We start from the raw sequence: 23,332 nt of genomic DNA, 5'->3' as shown, positions 1-23,332 counted from the left end.
GCCGGTGACGTGCAATCAAGGGACGCTACTCTTCCGCTAATCTCAATCCCTATTGGTGGAGGAAACGACTTAATATTATTACTAAGTCTTGGAAATGTTGGCTCTCAGAGAGAAAGTCAACTCTCGTTTTGAATGTTTCACTGGAAGTTGCATTTTTAAACTTTAAATGTATATAACTTATCGTCAATATTTATGTTCAATTATTATGTTTTCATGTAGAAAAATGATTGTAGTTTCTGAAACAACCAAAAAGTTAAATTTGATAATTTTGACCATTTCCACGTTAAAACCGGTTTTCTTCGTCTTCCAAATCCCGACTTAATACCGCTTCGAGGCGTAGGGTCACATATTAAGAATGAATATGTGACCACCTCTTCTATCGGGGTATGTATTATATCGGGGTGTCCCAGATAACGACAGATTGATATTATGCCAAAATTACCAGAAACATCAAATCTAGGTCTTTGAAAAAGCATTTATTTCTCCTTGATTATCCAAATAGAAATTCGTCTGATCCAAGTAACTCATAATGTGTGACTGTGAATTACTTTTTCAGGACTTAAAACATCTTGATAAAATACTCGTACCATTTGGAGACATTTTTTATGTCACACACAAGTTTTTTTTTTTTTTTTACTATTTACATGCTATGAGTATTTTTTTTTAACGCATAAAAATCCGTCAGCCCCAACATACAAAGCAATGTGTAACCTTAAACGTTTAAATTGAGTTTTTATATAGCGCGATATCCACAAACGTGCTCAAAGCTCTTTACAAGGGGTCCCAGACCAAGAGCAACACGTAACATGCAGAACGTGACACGTCGCCTTTTTGGCGATATTACAATTTTTGGGAGAGAAAGGCAACGCTGTTAACGGCCTGGTACTCATTTTCAACCTGAGTACGGTCAGAGAATGTGAGTAAAGCGCCTTTTCCAAGGAATCAACTATGCGCCGAGGAGGCTGGCTAAAACAATAACAATTAGATGAATAACGTGAATTTCGTTCTACCAATAGAGCTAGTATAGTATATTCTGTCCTTTGAGATCACGAATTTAAAAAAAATAATCAGAAAATCATCTTTAACTATCTAGTTCATCTAATAATTTAAAACCCTTGGTTTTGTAATTGTCACCCCATTGTCAAAATCACCTCACGCCTTAACAACAAATTTACGGCAACCATCCCCCTCTCTCTCTCTCTCTCTCTCTCTCTCTCTCTCTCTCTCTCTCTCTCTCTCTCTCTCTCTCTCTCTCTCTCTCTCTCTCTCTATCTATCTATCTATCTATCTATCTCTCTCTCTCTCCGCTCCCCCCCTTTTTTTTCTCTCTCTCCCTCCCTCCATCCCTCTCTCTCTCCCTCTCTCCCTCACTCTCTCTCACTCTCCCTCCATCCCTCTCTCTTCCTCTCTCTCTCCATCCCTCTCTCTCTCCCTCTCTCCCCCCATCCCTCTCTCTCCCATTCTCTTTCTCTCTATCCCCCTCTCTCTCACACTCTCTCACTTTCTCTTTCTCTCTCTCTCTCTCTCTCTCTCTCTCTCTCTCTCTCTCTCTCTCTCTTTCTTTCTTTCTTTCTTTCTTTTTCTCTTTCTTTCTTTCTTTCTTTCTTTCTATCTCCTTTCCCTGTTCAGTGGCGATGGTCCCATCGGGTATTCATAGGATGGCGTGTGTTCTGGGCCCTTTGCATATCGGATGGCTCATCAGAAGTTTCCAGTATCAAGGTAAGCAAGTTGACATTTGTATAGAACATACTTCAAAATGCCATTGAATTTATAATGATGATATATAAATATATAATAATAAATAATAATAATAATAATAATAATAATAATAATAATAATAATATAATAATAATAATAATAATAATAATAATAATAATAATAATAATAATAATAATAATAATAATAATAATAATAATAATAATAATAATAATAATAATAATAATAAAATAATAATAATAATAATAATAATAATAATAATAATAATAATAATAATAATAATAATAATATAATAATAATAATAATAATAATAATATAATAATAATAAAAGAAAAAGAAGAAGAAAGAAGAAGAAGAAGAAGAAGAAGAAGAAGAAGAAGAAGAAGAAGAAGAAGAAGAAGAAGAAGAAAAAGAAGAAGAAGAAGAAGAAGAAGAAGAAGAAGAAGAAGAAGAAGAAGATGAAGAAGAAGAAGAAGAAGAAGAAGAAGAAGAAGAAGAAGAAGAAGAAGAAGAAGAAGAAGAAGAAGAAGAAGAAGAAGAAGAAGAAAGAAGAAGAAGAAGAAGAAGAAAAGAAGAAGAAGAAGAAGAAGAAGAAGAAGAAGAAGAAAGAATAATAATAATAATAATGATAATAATAATAATAATAATAATAATAATAATAATAATAATAATAATAATAATAATAATAATAATAATAATAATAATAATAATAATAACAATAATAATAATAATAATAATAATAATAATAACAATAATAATAATAATAATAATATTAATGATGATGATGAGGATATGTGTGCTTTGCATGTCAAGGTTAAAGATATATGTTGTAAAGGTAAAACATTCAGTTTAATTAAGCTCCTAATTTTGTTGTTACATACCCATGCAAAATTCCTTAAAATAATTAGCTTTGATTCGAAGAGTAAAATTTATAAACATAATTTGCGTCTAATTGTTGTAAGTCTTCTTAGTCCAGAGGTTATTGAACTGGCTCGCCACATGGTAATCCATAGTAAACAACTGAGCTTTTATATAGCGAAATATCCACTAAACGTGCCCAAAGAGCTTTACAAAGGATCCCTGACCAACAGCAACACTTAACATGTTGAAGAAACATAGCACCTGTTAGGCGATATTACAATTTTCCCCACAAAGACAACACCGTTAACGACCAGGTACACATTTTACACATGAGTACGATGAGAAAATGTGAGTAAAGAGTCTTTTCCAAGGACTCAACTATGCGCCGAGCGAGACTCGAACTCAGGACCTTCCGATCCGAAATCGAGTGTCATACCACTTGACCACAAAGCTGCACATAGTTCGAACATCTGAGGATTTTTAAGATAGTGTTGTAGCTTGCCTTTTGTTGTTTTTTTTTTTTTTTTGTGAGTGTAAGACTTGTCAAAATTTGTAATTGAGATATTTTACAGTTAATTTTATGATTAAAATGACCTTATTTTATAAAGCATTGTGATGATTACATTTCTTTGTGGAAGAGTTTTAAATAAATTAAAAATTAAAAAAAAATAGAATTCCTTTTATTTATCCCATAGAGGAAATTTGTCTTCAATGTCTCTTCCATCGGACACTGAAATAAACCAGGCGTCGGCTGCAGTGCAGTGCCGCAAACTGAGCTAGGGTGGGGTGACTTGCTCAAGGCGCACCGGTATTCGAACTCGGTACCTTTCGGGTACGAAGCAATGACCATACCGTTAAACCACACTTCCCCATAGGAATTTTTATAAAGTGGCAATGAATGTCTACAATAGCGGCAACATAAAAATGTCTTGTCTTCATTTTTTCCTCTACAATTTTAAGTTTTAAAATGCTTCTGATATGGGATAAGGCAGTTAAGACAAATCGTATCTTTCACTCCTTCTTCTTCTTCCTTCAGCTTACCTCGCATTTTGCAGGGTTGCCATGCTGAATGCCACATCTCCATACATCTCGGTTAGGAGCATCTTTTTCCTCCAGGCCCAGTCCTTTCATATCGTCATTTATCCAACCATCTAGTCTTTGGGCGTCATTTTTTCCTCTTTCCTGCTAATTGTATGTCCAATACTTTCCTTCCCACGTACTCCCTCTCTCGCCCCTCAATATGTCCAACCTATTTCAATCTATCTTCTCTCATCTTTATTGATACATTCTCCACTTCAGTCAACCTTCGAATTCGTTCATTTGTCACTTAATCTTTTCTTGTCCAGCCATGTGACGCATCTCAACATCCTCATAATTTGAGTCTTTCACTCATTATATTAAAAACTTTCATTGATGCTCGTTAAAACTGGCATCAATGCGGGTGTTGACAACGAAACAACTTTAGTTTGGAGTAAGAACTTTTCTACGGACATTACAATGGATTACGCCGACTGAAGAAGTGTAAAAAACACAGAAACGAGTCGTCTCGGCTTCAAAAATGTGAGTGAAAATTTGCATTATATACATATATATATATATATATATATATATATATATATATATATATATATATATATATATATATATATATATATATATATATATATATATTATTCATCTATTGATTTCAGAGCTGAAAAAGCCTTGTCGGTGATAACTTATGCAGGAATGTCTTAGATGAATACTGCATACCATTCGATACTAGCACTGAGGGTCAATAGTGTAGTCGATTTTTTTCAATACCAATTCTTGATCATCTCTTGAACTGTCTATATTTATGTTCTCACGGGCCAATTACAGATTTTATCGTGATTGATTTTTACAGATTTTGATGATTGGACTTTTAAATCAATTTAAATGATCAATTCTGTTTGATTTCATTTGTGTGTCTTTATGTCTCTTCACCCTTTTTTCAATACCAGGAATTAACGTGAAGACCTGCACGTTTATGGTCACAGCGCCCGTTTCGCTAGACAAATTAAACCAGGAAGAACAACAAAAGAAGAGAGAAGTTTATAGTACCTTGGTCACAGTACTTTCTCCTGTAAGTGTGAGAATCTTGAATAATTTATGTTCTTTTTACTTGTAGTAAATGTATAATTTTGTTGACTTGAAACATATTAGACGTTCTTTAGGTAAAAAAGAGATTAATGTTTTCACTAAGCCATAAGGAATCAAAGACGATGAGATTTTATTTAATTTCAGTCACTTTCTTTTTCATATTCATATATCATCAGTGACAGTGATTCTTCTCATTCTAGACTAATCGTCTTATCCTTGACTTTGACTTTTGACTCATTGACTGTCTCGTTCTTAGCCTCAATCTAAACTCGTATGACATTCTAAAATATTTATTGTAAAAATATACAAATAAATAATTTAATAATGAATGTGACACGAGTACAAAATTCAATTCTAAGTATCTACGATAATTTATTTACTTCTTGTGTAATCTACACTCAATCATTTATTATTGCCCATCATTATCATAGTCATAGATGTTCTGGGTGGAGTCTTTCTAGTTTCTGAGTTGCCCTCTGTCTTTGTCTTGGAATGGGATTACTGGACCATTTTGGTCGAGTTATAATATAATTATATTGCAATTGCACTGACCCTTGCCGGAGTCCTTAGTCCTTGGCTGAGGGGGAAGCAGTCAAATGTAAAGATAGTGATGGTGTTGTTAGTTTTGGTAGGTGATGATATCTCTCTGATATTGATATGTAGGTGTTAATTAGTTCTATTTTTTGTTGTGAACATATTTTGTACACATTTGAGGGTATTTCTAGCTTATAGTGAGATTCTGTGCTGGTGTCTGGATGAGAATTTTAGGTGATTTCAAGCTAAGTACATTGATAATTGATGTTTTGTTATTGAAATCTACATCTGTTCCCTACTTGAACCAATTCTTCAGTCTTCGTTTTTCTTGGGTGCCGTACCTAACTCTAATCGTAATTCAACATTTTTTTACTATCCCATTTTGTACCATTTTACTGGTGCTGATATGATCTAAATGTGTTGCAAGTGCTGTAAAACCCTTAAAAACAAAACAACATATTGTTGATTCACTCTTATTGATATTAGCCTGGGCAGGTGCAGATGAACCAATGAAAAGTGTCACTTGAAGTGTTTTCAAACGCAATTCTTAATAAAGTCGAGTCTCCTGGTCCATGCAGAAATTAAGGATACATTAAAACTAGAACCATATCATTGCTCGGCATCTTTGAACACAATCACTATTTAAATTGCAGCCAACTGTCATGTTTTTAATTTCTTGTTCACCATTTTTTTTCACTCACCCATTCCATTCGTTGACATGTTAAATGTTGATAGTCTTCGGGTCTTCCAATTTGTATCATCTACATTCTTGTCTATGATTAGGTACCACAATAGACGTCATTTTTGTGGCAGAAAAAAACCCTATAATATTTTGCGTCACATGTCGAGAAAAAAGAACTAATTTTAAGCCAGGCCATTCAACCATTAATACCTCGGCCATTAAAAAACGTAAAGAGCGAAATTTGGTATCGTCTTAAAGAGGAAGGTTTCAGCTTTATTCCTATACCACTTCAAATATAAAAACTGGGCATTTAAGGTTCAAAAATGCCGTTTTAAAACTTTACAGCAGCTAATAATCCCGACATATCATTGATATGAATTTTGAACCAAGTCTATTTAAAAGACAAACATCTTATCTCTATTTCTACCAATTTGTTTTAATGAAGGTTTTTTATTGGCCGAGGTATCGCATTTTAAAAACGCTAACGAAAGAGTGAAAATGGAGAGGCTTCGTATGGGAACAAAACAGACAATGGACGTTTCGGGTACAAACCCTTTGTCAGCACAACAGTACACAAATAAACGTGGAAACCAAATAAAATATAATGAAAAATAACTTGTATCGTCTGTACTCAATGGTGGTTGCAGTATGAATGAAATGTTAGCATGGCGTGGGTAGCGGATAGGTGCCCCAGGGGGGTGATCCAATTGATAAGAAAAGGTCAGCATCAGGGAACAGAACCTTCCAGAAAATAATGGAAGATAAAAGACATATTAGTGGTGGTAGTAGTAGTTGTAGTAGTAGTAGTAGTAGTAGTAGTAGTAGTAGTAGTAGTAGTAGTAGTAGTAGTGGTAGTAGTAGTTGTAGTGTTAGTAGTAGAAGTATAGCAGTAGTAGTAGTAGTGGTAGTAGTAGTAGTTAGTAGAAGTAGAAAGCTGTGGAACAGTAAGGGGCGAGGTGAAAAAGTCATGGCAGAAGTGGGGGGGGGGGGGTTGTTGAATGTCGAATCTTCGCGAAGGAAAAGACGAACAGCTATTTTTTTGCCAACATGCAAAATTGCGTGTTTCCTAATATTCACTTCTTTATTTTTCAAAGACCATTTGAAGAAAATGTCTGAAAAATTGGATCTCTTCCCTGGAGTACTCTCTACCCGTTGACTTGCATGTCATTTTGTATGATCATTATGTTAATATAGTATATGGAATATGCTATTTGGTTATGCTGTAGGCCAAAACATTTAGTTTCGCGAGTGTTTTTGGAGAACTTTCAACCGACTGTAGATTTAGGAAAAATTTTGTGTCTGGTTCAAATCTTGTTATATTTTATTTACCTACTCACTGTGCTTTAAAATGTGTATCACAAGTATGATAAATCTTTTTAGTGGTTAGTTACATGACATCAAAGTTGGAACATTTTCTTACATCAATTGGCAGGCAAAAAAAATTCTAAGTATTTGAAATATGAATTTGCTCTCAATTTCTTATTTATGTATGGATTTTCAAAATTTTAAAAGTGTTTTCCATGACTATCAGAATGCTTTATGAATATAATAAGAAAAGTCAATTTTAAATATTTATAAATTGTCTCTTGTGGTACCTACTATGATCATGTTGGTGATGACGGTTGTGTTTTGTTGAATATTCTTGCTTTATGATTTATAATTCATTCTCTAACTTAGAACCTTTTGCATAAGGGCCCGCCCAAAGTATAGTATAAGGCTCGTGATTATGAAATTAGAGGTTTTTTTTCAGATTTCTACAGCATTAAATTAATACATATTAATGATAATAATAATAACAAAATAATAACGATAATAGTAATAATAATACTAACAATAATGATAATAATAATAATAATAATAATAATAATAATAATAAATTTTTATTGTCCACATTATGGAAATTTCGATGATTTACATTGCTCGAGTAAATAAAAGTACAAAAATGTGTGATAATAAATATAATTAAACTGACTATAAAAAGTGATTGCCATCCTTCAAACAAGGTACTGTTATAATGGTCTGTTATTGAGTTCAGTACTATCTTGATAGAATCGACTCAACAACTCAATCATTTATGAGTGGGTAGTGATGTGGAGATACAATGATATGGAGAAAAACAAAGAGAGCCCCCCTCGTCCTACGTGTTAAGTGGTGCTGTTGGCTAGGAATCCCTTGTAAAGCACTTTGAGCACGTTTAGTGGATAATGTCCTACTATATAAATCCTCATATTTTTAAATATTTTTTTTTCATTTTTTTAACAATATTTTTCTTTCCAGCTTTGGAGATAGATAATCTCTAGGATCAACATGGCGAAGGAAATGAAGACTTATATCAAGGAATTTCTGAAACATGTGGAGACTTTGGAAGGGGAAACAGATGAAGATGGATGTGGAATTCAGAGGGAATATAGGGTATGTAACAGTGAAGTATAGCCCTTTACAAATTGGCCAGGGGAAGGGGGGGGGGGTGTCATTTCCACTGTAACCTGACCACAGCTTACTGTTTCTAACAAGCAAGCAAACAGGGGCTTGTTCAGTAGACGTGAGGAAAAGTGTGACAAAAAGATAGTCTAGAGATAGTGAATACACGATTCTTTCATCTCTTTGTATTTATTAAACAAGTTATTTTTATCGTGCCGAATAACACAACGAGCTTGCGAGCATGTGTTATTGCACACTAAAAATTATAACGAGTTATACCATGTAAATAATAATTGTTTTTTAAAAACTTAATAATATTGATGGTGATAAATTGAAAAATAAATTAATATATAATGCTTTTAAAAATAAAAACACCCAAAAAAACCAGGGTAAAAAAAAAATAAATTTTATTTTTAAATGAAAAAAAAAAATATATAAAAAGAAAAAAATAAAGTCACCATTTTATCCTTACATTTTCTCCATTTCCAGCACATTTATGAGTTACAGATAAAAAATCGGAGGGAAAATATCTTCACATCAGAAGCTGGGAAGGAAAACTTCTCTAAAAATCGTTACAAGGATATCATGCCTTGTAAGTATGTTTTAGTTTGCTTTTTATTTCTTGTTTTAAAAAAAATAAATAATAAGAGACACCACTGTTGACGGCCAGGTACTCATTTTACACCTGAGTGCAGTGAGAGGTTGTGAATAAACAGTCTTTTCCAAGGACTCAACTATGCGCCGCATAGCGAGGCTCGAACCCAGGACCTTCCGATCCGAAAGTGAGTGTCATACCACAAGACCACATAGTCACACAAGAGATGAAGAAGATGACAAAGAACAGAATACGATGGAGATGTACTGTTAAAGCCCAGTGTTCCACAAGGAATCTAAAGGATTAAATGAAATGAGGACACCCTGGTTTGAGTCGCACTGTCGACATCTATTTTTTTTTTCCTCGGAACTAAGAAACTTAGCCTGGATTGCTCAATTCATGATGCTGCAATGCAGCTGATGAATGGTTTAACTCGGGCTTTTCTCAAGATAACCCCTAAAGAAATATTTTCCACGAGGAATAATGAGAGCTTTGTCTTTAAAATTAATTGATTAATTAATTAAGGAAAGATAGAATAGTTAGCAGCAATTTCTTTTCCCTCAATGGAATTTTTTAAAATAACCCTAATGCCTGTGAGTCCCCTGCAAACACAGCAACAAGTTGCAATTGTTTCTGCATAAATAAAGATACACATTCAATTTTTAATGAAATCCGAAAACCTCATATATATACGACTATGTGGTCTAGTGGTATGACACTCATCTTCGGATCGGAAGGTCCTGGGTTTGAGTTCTGAGTGGCGCATAATTGAGTCCTTTGAAAATGCTCTTTACTGACATTCTCCCACTGTGCTCCAGTGTAAAATGAGTACCTGTCCGTTAAGAGCTTTGTCTCTATCGGGGCAAAAAAAAAAACAGTGTAATATTGCCTAACAGGCATCACATCTCATCTGATGTGTTAAATGTTGCTTTTGGCTAGGGACATCTTGTAAAGCTCTTTGAGCAGTCTTAGTGGATATTGTGCTATATAAATGCTTAAAATGCTATATTCACACTCGGGCATGCGTCCTAATCTCTAACTTTTATATTTTCTGAATACAAGAGAAGGAAGCAGTAAAGAGTTATAAGTCTCAAATTTCCGGTTATTTCAATTTCTCCTGTAAATAGTTGAGTTCCAATAATTTTATTTTGTCTGGTTGCTTTAGCATTATCCATATTTGTTAGTTCTTTGATTATCTTTCCTCTTTTGTTATATCAGTTGATATATATGTTAATGGTTATATATTTCACCAAAGTTGTCAAGTTTGGATTAGAGGCCATAGGTATAATATAGAAAAGTGAGTGGAGCAGTCACTTATGTTGGTAACAACAAGAGATGAAGTGAGTAGAAAAGTACCAGAAGACAATAGAGAATAAATTTTTTTTTTTTTTTGGGATCGTAGATAGCTCATACTGTAGAGTCACGCTCTCACTGGCCAGGCGGAGTTGTCGTACCACTGGCACCTGGTACCTTCTGGCACTTTTCTACTCACTTCATCTCTTATAAGTATAATATATAATCTATCTCCATTTATAAAAAATAAAATATAAAGTGCTAGTTCTTAATTCTATATTTATACATTTTTATGCATTTACATTTAAATTCAAACTAGGAGTCGCAGAGATAAATTCTTAAAATGTTAATTTATACCTTTTTATTCATGCCACGTCTGTAAATAATTTCCATTTTTTTTTAATGAATAAAGTCTATTATTATATTACTATTATTATTATTATTATTATTATTATTATTATTATTATTATTATTATTATTATTATTATTATAATAATAATAATAATAATAATAATAATAATAATAATAATAATAGAGGCATATTGCTCCTCTTGATTTTGAATAAAACAGGTGCTCCTCAAAAGCCGCAAAATGTTCCTCCTATTTGAAAATTTTGTTGTGAGACTCTGAAGAGTTCATCCCCCTTCTTCTCATTGCAGACGATGATCACAGAGTCATACTGAAGACAGTGGATGACGTAGAAGGATCTGATTACATAAATGCCAGTCTAATTCAGGTTTGACATGAAAATACTTGTAACATGATAGGCTGTGTAGTCTCAGCTTCGGGTTGGAAGATGCAGGGTTTGAGTTTGTGCTTAGTTTAGTCCTTCGAAAAGGCTCTTTACTCACATTCTCTCACCTTACTCAAGTGTAAACAGCATTATTTCTGTCGGAAAAAAAAAATAAAGAAAATTGTATTATTGCTTAACAGGCCTTGTGTTTCATCCTACATGTTAAATGTTGCTGTTGGTATGGAATCTCTTGAAAAGCGCTTGAGCAAGTTTAGTGGATATTAGATAAAGATCTGAACAAGTGTGTATGAAAGGTGCCAGGCAAAGCAAGAAAGAAAAATACAAGAAACAGGCCTGTAAATATTCCGTCTATTGTCGGATTTCCGACAGTATGATTTTGCTTTGCTCTATAAGTGCTAAAAAAAAAAAAAGATAATAGTAAAAATAAAATTCGTAACGTCAAAGAACAGAACCAATAAAAAAGAAAATAAAAGACTTTTATTTCGTTCCTCGAAAAAATTAGATTTTATTCCGTTTCAAATGCCGACTTAAAAAAAACAAAACAAAAAAAACACTTTTATTTGTCGCATCAAAGACAAAACAAAAGCTATAATATTATCATGTCACCTACACGCTCAGCTAGCCGTGGATGTATTCACTGCCTGCCTACTGTGCCACAGCCAGCGAGAGAGAGGTCGCGAAGTTCGCGCGAGTCGTCTTCACACACACACACACACACCTAGTCAGTAAATAATGCACACACAGAAGTGTGTCGAACCGAACCGGAAGGTTTCTCTCTATTTTGCTACCGACACACATGCATATCTCCGGTTCTTATTTCTCAGTCTCTATATTTTTTTGGTTCCGTCCAGATGTGAACCGGAAATAAATAATGCGAAATAATTATTTTTCTTCGAAATATATATTCTTCTTCGAAAGCTCTCGCACCACCTCCTCTTCTTCTTCTTCTTCTTTTTCGTTGTCGTCATTATCATCTTCTTCTTCTTCTTCTTCTTCTTCTTCTTCTTCTTCTTCTTCTTCTTCTTCTTCTTCTTCTTCTTCTTCTTCTTCTTCTTCTTCTTCTTCTTCTTCTTCTTCTTCTTCTTCTTCTTCTTCTTCTATAAGAATTAATCCAAATAAACGAAAGAATCAGCGTGAACATTTAACACATTTATGCGTCTATGTGGTCTTGTGGTATGACACTCGCTTTCGGGTCGGCGCACAGGTGAGTCATTGGAAAAGGCTCTGTACTCACATTCTCTCTCTGTACTCAAGTGTAAAATGATTACCTGGCCGTTAACAGCGGGAACATTTTTTTTTTTGTAAAATCACCTAAAAGGTGTCATGTGTCATTCTACATGTTAAGTGTTGCTGTTGGCCAGTGACCCCTTGTAAAGCGCATTGAGCATGTTTAGTGGATATTGCACTATGTAAAAGCTTAAGTTTTTTGGGGGTTTTTTTGGTCTCTTTTTAGTGGTGAACCCGCAATATTTTCAGAGAAATAATGGCTAATACGAGCAGGTTCTCATCTGTTTTGAATTATTTTACTTTTAGTTATTTCATTAAAAGATAACTTATGACTTTCTATCTTCCTCTCAGGGAGTGAAAGGGAGTGGTGGTTACATTGCATCTCAGGGTCCTCTGGCCTCGACAGTGGATGATTTCTGGCGAATGATCTGGGAGAAGGAGGTGGAAATTGTCTTCATGGCGTGCCGAATCGTGGAGCTTGGAAAAGTAAGTGTGCAAAGCTAACAAGGAAGTATGAAACTGTATTTGTATATAAGTGGCCCTTCCCCCTCGAAACTGAATGTATGTGTTTATATATATATAAGTGGCCCTTCCCCCTCAAAACTGTATGTATGTGTTTATATATATAAGTGGCCCTTCCCCCTCGAAACTGAATGTATGTGTTTATATATATATAAGTGGCCCTTCCCCCTCAAAACTGTAGGTATTTATGTATATAAGTGACCCTACTCCCTCAAACTATGTATTTGTGTATAAGTGGCCCTACCCCCTCAAAACTGTATGTATTTGTATATAAGTCGCCCTACCCCCTCAAAACTGTATGTATTAGTATATAAGTGGCCCTTCCCCCTCAAAACTGTATGTATTAGTATATAAGTGGCCCTTCCCCCTCAAAACTGTATGTATTAGTATATAAGTGGCCCTACCCCCTCAAAACTGTATGTATTAGTATATAAGTGGCCCTACCCCCTCAAAACTGTATGTATTTGTGTATAAGTGGCCCTACCCCCTCAAAACTGTATGTATTTGTATATAAGTCGCCCTCCCTGGGTGGGGTTCCTGACCTCCCATAGTGGGCAGGGAGGTACTTACTGTGTGTTTTATCCCCCTATATTTGTTTTTCAATTTGTTTTCTGTCTTTGTTCTGGAATGAGATTACTTGGTTTTGTCCTGGCCCTGGCTGAGAGGGAAACAGTCAAGTGTATAGTTAGAGTTTTGGGAGATGATATTTTTGTCTTGTAAATCATCTCTCTGTTATGCATTATACATTTGAGTGTGTTCCTCTTAGTGGGGTCGTTAACAGCATTGTCTCTGTCAGAAAAAAATTGTAATATCACCTAACAGGCATCATGTCTCATTCTACATGTTATGTGTTGCTGTTGGTTAGGGACCTTATATTAAGCGCTTTGAACATGTTCAGTGGATATTGCGCTATATATAAAAGCTCTTTTAAAAAAAAAAATTGACAAGTAATGGTGATAACATTGTCCCATCATTTCATCTGAAATCGACCAAAGATACTGCAGCTTGAAAAAAACAAAACGCGAAGACTGTATTAGGACGTCCCATTTCCTATGAGGGTAACGGTGGGTAACTGTGTTTAATATCGGTATGGAACATTTCCATAATAAAGAGCATTTCTATAGCGCTTAACCACAATAATGTCAAGCTATATGCCGTATGAAAAAACTTTGTATAGCGCAATATCCACAAAACATGCTCAGCACTTTACAAGGGTTCCCTTGTTACGGCAACACTTAACATGTAGGACGAGAGATGACGCCTATTAGATGATGATACAATTTTTTCTGGACAGAGACAATGCTGTTAACGCCCAGGTACACAATTTACTCCTGAATATGGTGAGAGACTGTGAATGAAGAGCCTTTTCTAAAGACTTAACTATGCGCTGAGCAAGGCTTGAACCCAGGACCTTCCAGTCCAAAAGTGAGTGTCATACCACAAGACTGCATTGCCACAATATGGAAAAAAAATAAATAATTAAAAAATAAAATTCCCTTTATTCACCCCATAGAGGAAATTTGTCTCTAGGGTCTATTCCAAGGGAAGATTGGAATAACCCAGGCGTCAGCCGCAGTGCAGCGTCGCAAATTGAGCTAGTGCGAGGTGACTTGCTCAATGCCACACAGCGCAGCAGCGGGTGATCAAACTCTGTACCTAACGGGTACGAAGCAAAGACCGTTCCGCTGAGCCACGCTGCCTGCCCCTAAATATGCGTTGCTATCCTCATTGATGTATTTCTTTTCAATTTTTGATTTATTCAATATTTTCTATCCTACCTCCCATAGCGGGCAGGGAGGTACTTACTGTGTCTTTTATCCCCTCTTATCTGTTTTCCAATTGCTCTCTGTCTTTGTCTTGGAATGAGATTACTTGGTTTTGTCCTGACCTTGGTCAGAGTCCTTGGCTGAGAGGGAAACAGTCGAATGTATAGTTATAGTTTTGGGAGATATTTTTTTCCTTGTAAATCATCTCTCTGTTGTTATGCATTGTATTATGTTTAGTTTACACATTATATTATATGATTGGTAAACATTTGAGTGTATTCCTCTTAGTTGGGACCTGTGCTTGTGTCTGGATGAGACTTTTAGTGATCTCAAACTAAGTATTTTGATAGTGCGCTTTTGGAATCTACACCTGTTTCTTTTTTGAACCAATTCCCCTTTGTCTTCCCTTTTCTCGGATGCTTTATTGTAATTCTAGAACTTTTTACTATCCCATTTTCTTCCTTTTTACTGGCGCTGATATGACCTTAATGTGTTGCAAGCGCCGTAAAACCCTTAAAAACAAAAACAAAAACAAACAATATTTTCTATCCCTAGATTAAATGCAAGCAGTACTGGAATGATGAGGGAGAGTCAGACGTCTTCGGGGACATCGATGTGTTTACAGTGAGTCATCCAGTTCTTTTCTTTCTTTCACTTTCATTTCCTTTTTTTTTTTTTTTTTTGTTTGGTATTTTGTTGTTCGTTGTTTTAAACCGATGATTATCTTCTTTTTTCCTTTTTAAAAGATATATGTTTCTCTTTAATTATTAAAGTTGTTTTTTTTTTTTTGTTTTTTTTTTTTGGGGGGGGGGGGGGGGGAGAAGGCATTTTTTTTTTGGGGGGGGGGGGGGGGTTCTATCTACAGGTTCCCAATTTTTGGTGTATTTATGGAATTTAGTATGTTATAAACCCTCAGTATATTTTCCAATTACCTGCTTAAATGAGAATAAGTAAGTACAAAAGTCTTTTTTACTGGAGTTCAGGGCCCAGAAAGGGTTAGGTCACTGTGCTTGTGTGAAAGTTCAGTAAATATTTGCCTCTTGAATTGGCAATCCTGTATATCTCTCTTTGACTGAAAAAAGGTGTAAATTTGACCGAAAAAAGGTGTAATTTTGACTGAAAAAAGGTGTAATTTTGACTGAAAAAAGGTGTCATTTTCACAGAAAAAAAGTGTCATTTTTCTGAAAAAAGGTTTAATTTTCACAGAAAAAAGGTGTAATTTTTTGTTTGGAATGGTGGATAGTGTCGACTGTATAGCATCTCTCTCACAATCAGGCGGATTTGTCGTACCCGTTAGGTCATGGGTTAAAACATCGCAAAGTTGTTTTTTTTTATTCTCTATTATCTTCTGGCACTGTTCTACTCACTTCACTTCATTTCCTGTTAGGAATCGGAAGAGAATATAAGCTCTGATTTCATCAAGCGAGTGTTCAAGGTGACCCGAGGCGAGACCAAAAGGACGGTCATCCATTACCACTACTCTGGCTGGCCGGATCACGGCATTCCCAGCGATCCAGCCCATATACGTGACTTGATTGCTATCATGAGGCAGGCAAGGCGGAAAGTGGAAATTCCCATTGTTGTCCACTGCAGGTATGTACTCCTCCTCCTCCTCCTCCTCCTCCTCCTCCTTCTTCTTCTTCTACTTCTTCTTCTTCTTCTTCTTCTCCTTCTTCTTCTCCTTCTTCTTCTTCTTCTTCTTCTTCTTCTTCTTCTTCTTCTTCTTCAAACGTTTCTTATTAGATTTGGGAGTTGAAGTCCCAATTTTCACGGTCAGCGGATCAAAACTCTGAAGTCTACATACGAGCTTTGCACACCATGTTTTTTTAATTTTGGGTGGATCAGACCTCTGATGACATAAAAATTAAATAAAACATGGTGCGCAAAGCTTGAATGTTTGTAGACTTAGACTTTTGATCCTTAGATCGTGAAAATCGGGACTTCAGAGTTTTGATCCAGTGACCATCGCTATGCGGTAGTTTCTTCCTCTTTTATTAATATCTATCTATATATATGTATATTCATGTTTGTTTTTTTTTGTTTTTGTTTTGTTTTGTCATTAAAAACAAATAATTGTTTTTCAGTGCTGGTTGTGGTAGAACTGGAGCCATTATTGCCATTGATTACGTCTGGACTTTATTGGAGGAAGGCGTGAGTATTCTGGGCTTTTTGGGGGATTCTTTTTGCTTTGCTATTGCTTTTATTTATCTGGGTGAGCTGGGTTAGTGCCTTACTTTCAATATATTTTCAGAAGGAAAAGGGAAAAGGGGGGGGGGGGAGTGGGTAAACACAAGTGTGATTGTAGTCTCACTTTTTGAATAAGTTTTGAAATTCGGGTAAATCACCGAAAAGAGAAGAATTGTTTTCAAGTGCTTTTTTTCTAAAATACTAAAAAAAAAAATTAAAAAAAAAAAAAAAAATGAACCAAAGATTAACCCAGACCGGCTTAGTGCTTCAAAAAATTCGTAGAATCATGAAATTTTGGCTCCAGTTGCAGAACTTTGTGAGCATCTTTAAGTTATTAAAACTTATTCAAAAGGAAAGCCGATACCAGACTGCATAATCTTATGGATTTTGAAGTGTTTATCTAATTATTGTGAGGGTAAATTATTGCTGATGTTTAAAGTTAACTTTTGCGACTACTATTTTTATCCCCTTACTTACTTACTTATCCGAACCAGCGACCACCTGAGCTCTAGCCCTTCGGTCATGTTCCATGGCGTAGAAGTTAGACGTCTTTTGTAGTTGTTCCAGGTGACTGACTATACAGTGTGTTACCGATGCTTGGATTTGGTGGTAGGAATGTGCATCTCAGGTCTTTTATCCCCTTAAAAACTACGAATTTTTACATTTCAAAAGTAGACAGATCTGTCATAGATTAACCAGTCGTCAGAAACTAAATCTCTTGATGAAGACAGACCATGGTACTCATATAATTGGTCTTCAGGGGGTAGGTGCAATGCCTTTTCATTCACCTATTTCACACCATCCCCCCCCTCCCCCTTCCCCCATGTGTGACTCGCTGCCACCAAACCGCATTATGAATGTCATGTGGTTTTGTTATTGGCCGAGGAAATGTTTTGAGCCCGAAAAGCCCAGTGTTTGTTTTCTTCTTTTTTTTTTATGCTTTTATATTCATTTTCCTGCATTACTTACTTTTAACAGTCCACAGCTTCGAGCAGCTTAGTATTAGCGTTGAGTGGAATTCTGGAGTGAAATTTTTAGAATTCTCCTGCTGTTTGAAAATGGGTGATAACAAAAAAAAATTATTGTTATTATTATTATTATTATTATTATTATTATTATCATCATCATCATCATCATCATCATCATCATCATCATCATCATCATCATCATCATCATCATCATCATCATCATTATTATTATTATAATTATTATTATTATCATTATTATTATTATTATTTTTATTATTATTATTATTATTATTTTTATTATTATTATTATTATTATTATTATTATTATTATTATTATTGTTGTAGTTATTATTACTATTACTTTATTTTCACTAATTGGTGCATCTATTCATTTCTTATTTTATTTAGGTCTCCATTTTTAATTTTATGATGTAAAAAAAATAATGTGTCTCCTTTTTGTTATCTGTCTCTTTTCTAGAAATTGGACGAGAAGTTCAGTTTGTACAAGTTGATTTGTGAATTCAGGGAACAACGAATGTCAATTGTTCAAACACCGGTAAGTTTTCATACCTGCCAACCCTTGCGCTTTTGGCGGAATCATTCCTATTTTCACTCTTCCTTTTTTTACTATTCCGCCATTGTCTCTAAAATTCCTATTTACAAAAATTGATGATAAAGGTAAGAATAAAAAAAAGCAAAGAGGGGGGGTGGGTTGAAAGAGGTGAAATTCCTATTTTTTCTCTCAAATTCCTATTTTCAGGCATTCTGATTCCACTTTTGGAATGTGGAGGGTTGGCAGGTCTGAGTTTTTGTTCTTGTAACCTATTGCACTTGGCAAAAGGCTTTATAACATAATATAATATACAATGGATTCGTATAACGCCTTGTTCCAATCAAATTGCTCACTGGTGTTTTATATCAACGGATCATAATATCTAGTACGTTCAGCACATTTAGTGAATATTGCGCTATGTAAAAACTCATTAAAAATCATATATCCGGCTGGCATATGTTGCGAGTATTTTACCTAAACGTGTAGCATCAATATTTCATCTAGAACTCCAGGATAATTTGAATATAACTATAACTTAGTCAATTTTCAGTTTAGAACTTTTAAATATAATGTGGCTAGGTTGCTCAGTGGTTGGGTGGTTTGACCTGTCACAAAAGTCAAGCAATGTTAAGCATGGTCAATGACTGGATGGGTGACAGCATGAAAACTGCTGGTTTCCTGATTGTGTCCTTGAGTAAGGCACTCAACACACATTACCCCACTCGACTTAGGTCCGAATGAATAACCTGACCTGTAGGCAGTAGTGGATATTGTAAGTGTTAGCACAAAAGGACACCTATCAGGTGACTGGTACTGTATGAATTGGAAATAATGTTTCCATTTGGCCTGCTGGGGGAATAAATAAAATATTGTGCAACCCTTTAGGCATGGTAAATTTGTGGAAATGCTCTATGTAAATGTTGATATTTACTTCTTTTTTTTTTTTAATTTTTTAAATTACTTGTACTGTGTCAGGTGTCCCGATTGCTTCACTCGCAAAGGGACTGAGATAAATCCCAGCTGAAGTTGAGATTTGATTTCCGACCCCTCTCTTCCACTCAGCAGCGATTGGGCAGCTGGGTCTGTTAAATCTGGTGGAAAGTACTTTGCGATAGACTAGCGTCCTGTCCAAAGAGTAGCGAGCTATTTTACATTTCATGCTATAGAAACTGGGATACACTCCAGCTCCATGGGCCGCGTGCATCTGAATGTTGTCATCGTTAATTTATAGCCCGAAAATGACGTCAAAGACGCAAAAGAAAACAAATCGTGAGTTGTATTCATTAGTTCAAACCAATGGGATCATTTGTTTCCTTGTCTGAATGTTGTCATTGTTAACTTATAGCCCGACACTGACCCGAAAATGACGTCAAAGACGCAAAAGAAAACAAATCGTGAGTTGTATTCATTAGTTCAAACCAATGGGATCACTTGTTTCCTTGAGCACTACTAACAACAACTCACTAAACACTGCACAAACCTAAAAAAAAATGACGTCAAACTTTAAGTCCTAGAGAGAGTTCTAGTGTCAAGCTACAAGTTTACGATGGCTGGGGTCTGAACGACTATTTTGTCTTATGACTGTGTTGTTATTTCTTTGTTATTTTTTCTGGGTGGGGATCCTGGCCTCCCATAGCGGGCAGGGAGGTACACACTGTGTCTTCTATCCCCTTATATCTGTTTTCCAACATGCTTTCTGTCTTTGTCTTGGAATGAGATTACTTAATTTTTTCCCTGGCCCTGGTCGGAGTCCTGGCTGGGAGGGAAACAGTCAAATGCATAGTTATTGTTTTGGGAGATGATATTTTTTTCCTTGTAAATCATCTCTCTGTTATGTATTAGTATATTTGTTATTTTTAAATGTATAATGTAAGCATTTGAGTGTGTTCCTCTTTGTTGGATTTTGTTCTTGTGTCCGGATGAGACTTATAGGTGATCTCAAACTAAGTACAATGGTGGTATGCTCTTGGAATCTACATCTGATCCCTATTTGTTCCCAGTTCCCCTTTGTCTTGGATGCTTCAATTGTAATTCTAGAACTTTTTACTATCCCATTTTCTTCCTTTTTACTGGCGCTGATATAACCTAAATGTGTTGCATAAATGTGTTGCAAGCGCCGTAAAACCCTTAAAAACAAAAAACATGTTATTTTTTTATTCCCAGGGTCAATATGCTCTCGTTTATCAAGTACTGAAATCCTTGTGTGAAGATTGGCTGGCCAAGATGGCATCTCATACCTACGTCAATGTAGAGGTAGAAGATAGCTACGTCAATGTTGGCTCTGACAACGCCGATGGTAAGGGATTTACCTCCAATTGTTGTCATTTTGCCATGTTTGAATGTCAATGTAGAGGTAGAAGATTGTCAATGTTGGCTCTGACAACACCGATGGTAAGGGATTTACCTCCAATTGTTGTCATTTTGCCATGTTTGAATGTCAATGTAGAGGTAGAAGATTGTCAATGTTGGCTCTGACAACGCCGATGGTAAGGGATTTACCTCCAATTGTTGTCATTTTGCCATGTTTGAATGTCAATGTAGAGGTAGAAGATTGTCAATGTTGGCTCTGACAACACCGATGGTAAGGGATTTACCTCCAATTGTTGTCGTTTTATAATTTCTGATAATTTCAATGAAGAGGTAGAAGCTTGTCAATGTTGACTCTGGCAACAAAGTTGGTTTATATAGCTTGAAATGCCTGCTATCCTTTAGATAGGACACTAGTCTATCGCAAAGTAGATTGTGCCAGATCCAACAGACCCAGCTACCCAATCACTGCTGGGTGGACAGGGCAGAAAAAAATCTCAACATCACCTAGGATGGATCTCAGTCCCTTTGTATGTGAAACGAGTGCTCTACCAACTGAGATAACGGGACTCCCAACAAGGCTATTGTTGCTCATGTTTAACCGTATAATGACCACAACACCCGATGAATATATAGCTTTAATTTTCCAATTAACACTTTTTTATTCTTCTGTGTATGGTGTATTTTTCACTATAGTTTGACCTTTAATCAACAAAAAGCTATAACTTCCAGTTCAATCTCGTGGATGCTCTTATTTTGTTTACATTTAGTAAGAGTTGATTTTTACAGTTATTTCCCTTTAGCTTTTCAGGGATGGTATTTGGGCAGGGGAGATGGCCATTTAAGAGTTAACAAAATGGTTTTTTATTTTGAAAATATACTTTTCAGATGAAGAACCTCATATATATGAAGATAGCCAGTCGCTGAAAGATAACCCTAAATTGAAAGCCTCACCTTCAAAGTCCCCAAGCCTACCGGGAGTCGAAGAGGCTAGCAGTAGTTATGCCAATGTAGAGTTACACAATGGCCAACCACGAATTCAACAGCAGCATAGTACAAACAATTCCTCCTCCTCCTCCTCCTCCTTGCCTGGAAACGAGAACAACGTGCTCCACAAAACTGTCATACAAATTGGATCACCATCAAAGAAATCTGCCACTGCTCCGTCGCCCCCATCACCGTCAACGTCATCAACAACAACTGCAGCCGCCAGTGGTAAGGATTCGCTTACCAATTCCTCTACTACCATGTCCTCTGCTGCTGCTGTTGCTTCTAACCAAGATCACCATCACCTAGAAAGCTTGACCGACACCACTACCACCTCCACCACCACTACCACCTCTCCCTCCCCTAGTTGCACATCTACTGCTGCTACTACTACTACTCCTCTCACCACTACTACTTCTACCACTGCTAACGCCAGTAACAATAACCAACCGTGTAACGGTAATGCTAGTCATAATAGTAGTAATAATCCTGTCCATACTGTTTCTACCGCTACTAACATCAGTCAACAGCTGCAACCATCTACTGGCTCTTCTAACCAATCTCATGTGCCGACTAACTCTAACGCAGGTGATGACGAAAAGTCCAAGCGAAATTCATCCTCTTCAACAGATGAGCAACAGTCAACGTTTACACTTCCCACAGAATTAGTAACAAGACTTTGATTCACTTCATTTTAGGAACTCATCGCATATCAGAGACTTGTTCTATAGGCGGGCTGAGGCAAAGTGAGACAAAATGTCTGATCAGAGAATTTTACCAGACATTGAAAAAAAAAAAAATCTCTTAACAGAGTCCATCCAACAGTTATTTACGAAATTGTTTTGTCTAAGGCATTGAACATAGTGAAAACTGTGAAGATATGCCACATCAAAATATTGTATGATTGAATAATTCTGCAATCGGATGGAGGATTAAGCTATTCAATATAAAATATCATCAAGATTTTCGGCTGTTACACGATTAAACTTATTATTTACTAATATGATATAATGAATAATGTCCGATCACATTCTTCAAGCTAGCTTTTTGTCTGTCTTTGGCTCGCCTATGGAACACGCCTCAGACTTAGTCTGCAGTCTAAAACTGACATGAGGTCTCCCGATTTCAACTTAAATAGAAATTTTAACTAATTTGAACGGTTATCCATTGATATGAGCACATGTTTTATAGCACTTATTTAAATTTAAATCTAAGATGGTCACAGAAATATTGGACTATTAGAATAAGATCTTTCATAGTCCTTCTATGGGGCATTATTAGGTAGGAAGTCAGAGCCAAAAGTAATATATTTGTATTTTGCCAGTGCTTAATTTTACAAAGGAAAATTATTATTAGTATTATTATTATTATTAGTATTATTATTATTATTATTATTATTATTATTATTATTATTATTACCACAATCAATGCTTCATGATAACTCTCAATTAGATTTTATTTAAAGAGTGTTTGTTGTGACTTCCAGTTGATAGAAATAAATACACCCTCTATATTTTCATAACTTTTTTGACTTAGTGAAATTCTGTCAACTTGGGGTGGCTACGACGATGACAGTTTTCAGAACATAATTAATGCTAATTCTCTTTTAGATTTCTATTTTTGTGCATTCGTAAAACACTATTTTTTTAAAGTGTCTACTTTTAAAACCTTCTTTTTTTTTTTCATTTTTCTTTCGCAAATGTCAAAAACCTTTGTTTACATTGAGATATTTATCTCTTAGTTAACAGTACATCTATACCTAAGTTCTTGAAAGTTAGTTCCACAGATAAAATACCCCACAAAAACACCCCCCCCCCCCCCCCCCCCAGAAAACTTAA

The 23,332-nt window shown here is 35.5% G+C and overlaps 1 protein-coding gene across 3 annotated transcripts in view; it reads left to right on the top strand.

Annotated features, from left to right (window-relative positions):
* The first annotated feature begins 4,404 nt into the window (after nucleotides 1-4,404).
* Nucleotides 4,405-23,332, top strand: part of LOC144975417 (tyrosine-protein phosphatase non-receptor type 18-like) — a 48,308-nt gene continuing 29,380 nt past the window's right edge. Inside the window, exons 1-11 of one of the 3 annotated variants that reach the window (XM_078919462.1) lie at nucleotides 4,405-4,681; nucleotides 8,192-8,326; nucleotides 8,825-8,927; nucleotides 10,883-10,959; nucleotides 12,556-12,690; nucleotides 15,048-15,116; nucleotides 15,880-16,085; nucleotides 16,577-16,643; nucleotides 18,126-18,203; nucleotides 20,364-20,496; nucleotides 21,396-23,286. In XM_078919462.1, the coding sequence (XP_078775588.1) occupies nucleotides 8,222-8,326; nucleotides 8,825-8,927; nucleotides 10,883-10,959; nucleotides 12,556-12,690; nucleotides 15,048-15,116; nucleotides 15,880-16,085; nucleotides 16,577-16,643; nucleotides 18,126-18,203; nucleotides 20,364-20,496; nucleotides 21,396-22,177 (1,755 nt within the window). In that variant the 5' untranslated portion in view covers nucleotides 4,405-4,681; nucleotides 8,192-8,221 and the 3' untranslated portion in view covers nucleotides 22,178-23,286. Of the gene's footprint in view, nucleotides 4,682-5,131; nucleotides 5,327-8,191; nucleotides 8,327-8,824; nucleotides 8,928-10,882; nucleotides 10,960-12,555; nucleotides 12,691-15,047; nucleotides 15,117-15,879; nucleotides 16,086-16,576; nucleotides 16,644-18,125; nucleotides 18,204-20,363; nucleotides 20,497-21,395; nucleotides 23,287-23,332 lie in introns of those variants that run through there. The other 2 variants (XM_078919465.1, XM_078919463.1) reach the window with 2 other exon arrangements.

Source organism: Berghia stephanieae, chromosome 6 (genome assembly GCF_034508935.2).
Source record: "Berghia stephanieae isolate SIO BIC M18660-M18661 chromosome 6, UCSD_Bste_1.3, whole genome shotgun sequence".
NCBI classification, from domain to species: domain Eukaryota; kingdom Metazoa; phylum Mollusca; class Gastropoda; order Nudibranchia; family Aeolidiidae; genus Berghia; species Berghia stephanieae.
The sequence above is the reverse complement of the archived record's forward strand: the minus strand, read 5'-3'. Positions and strand labels throughout refer to the sequence as shown.